Source organism: Rhincodon typus, chromosome 6 (assembly GCF_021869965.1).
Source record: "Rhincodon typus isolate 14 chromosome 6, sRhiTyp1.1, whole genome shotgun sequence".
Taxonomy (NCBI): domain Eukaryota; kingdom Metazoa; phylum Chordata; class Chondrichthyes; order Orectolobiformes; family Rhincodontidae; genus Rhincodon; species Rhincodon typus.
In genome coordinates, this window is record NC_063337.1 from 94760269 (window position 1) to 94761709 (window position 1441).

Genomic DNA, 1441 nt, shown 5'->3' on the forward strand with positions numbered 1-1441 from the left:
GCACTGTCAGAGGGTCAGTACTGAGGGAGCGCTGCACTGTCAGAGGGTCAGTACTGAGGGAGCGCCGCACTGTCAGAGGGTCAGTACTGAGGGAGTGCAGCACTGTCAGTGGGTGAGGGAGTGAGCTGTGCAGTAGCCCCGTGTTCAGTCCTGCTGCCTTTCAGCGCCAGGTCCCCGCATTCAATTCCAGCCTCGGATGATGGTCTGAGTTTGTTCATTCTCCCGGTGTGTGCGTGGGTTTCCTCCGGATTCCTGCCACGGATGTGCAGGCGAGTGGCGGTGTAAACTGTCAGCAGTGAGCAGGCTCGGTGGGTTCGCCATGGGAAGTGCAGGGACAGGGTAAGGGGATGCATCCGGGTGGGAAGCTCTCCGGAGGATCGGTGTGGACTCGATGGGCCGAATGGCCGTTTTCTGTACAGTCGGAAGCCGGTGGTCCCCCCGTCGTGTAGCCCAGTCCTACAGCACGGTGATTATAAGTTGAAAATCATCAAACCCAGATGATTTGATTTTTCTCTCTGTTTGGGTTGACGGGAATCCCTGGATCATGCTGGTTTTGGTGGTCACGGTTAGTGTGAGGGTGGAATGGGAAGAGTAACTCGGGAGGGCTGTTAATTTCTGATGTTCCACCCAGCCCCAGGCTGAGAGAATCCACACAAACAGACAGGGCCGGGCCCGGCCAGTTCCTGCAGAAGCTGGCAACAGCAGATAATGCAAGCTGCAACATGTGCTGGCTCACTGTTACTCTCTGTCACAAGTTCACGTTGTAACCTCTCAGTGCAGGAGGGAGTTAAAGAGATGAAAGTGGATGTTGTAATGTTTATCTTCGCGGCCCCCCCTCTCTCTCTCTCGCTCCCTGCTAATTGGTAAAGGCTGAGAGGCAGAGCTGACAATTCGCCCGCAATCCCTGACCGTGACAAGATGCTGGGCTTCCTCGGGCCCCTCTTCCTGCTGCTGCTGCTCAGCCCAGACTCCAGGCAGTGTAAGTGAGCTTTCTAACCGGAACCCTCCGTCTCTCTCACTCCCTGACCTTCCCTGGGGTTTCCCTTTCCTCGCTGACTCCCTCACTCTTCCCTGGCTTTCTCTTTCTGCCTCATCTTTTCTCGTTCCTTGTCTCTGATTATTCTCCACCTCCCCCTCTCTTATTCCTTCTCTTCCCCTCTCTCTCTTATTCCTTCTCTTCCCCGCTCTCTCTCATTCCTTCTCTTCCCCCCTCTCTGATTATTCTCTCCCCCCGTATCTGATTATGCTCTCCCCCCGTATCTGATTATGCTCTCCCCCGTCTCTGTTTATTCTCTCCCTGTCTCTGATTATTCTCCCCCCCATTCCTTCTCTCCCCCTCTCGCTGATTATTCTCTCCCCTCATTCCTTCTCTTCCTCCCTCTCTAATTATTCTCTCCCCCCCTCTCATTCCTTCTCTCCTCCTCTCTGATGATTCTCCCCC

At 54.8% G+C, this 1441-nt stretch overlaps 1 protein-coding gene across 1 annotated transcript in view; it reads left to right on the forward strand.

Moving 5' to 3' along the window:
• The first annotated feature begins 712 nt into the window (after positions 1-712).
• The window catches only part of LOC109918805 (growth arrest-specific protein 6-like), a 29209-nt gene continuing 28480 nt past the window's right edge, over positions 713-1441 (forward strand). The window contains exon 1 of the mRNA XM_048598122.1: positions 713-979. Coding sequence (XP_048454079.1) covers positions 919-979 — 61 coding nt within the window. The 5' untranslated portion in view covers positions 713-918. The remainder of the gene's footprint in view (positions 980-1441) is intronic.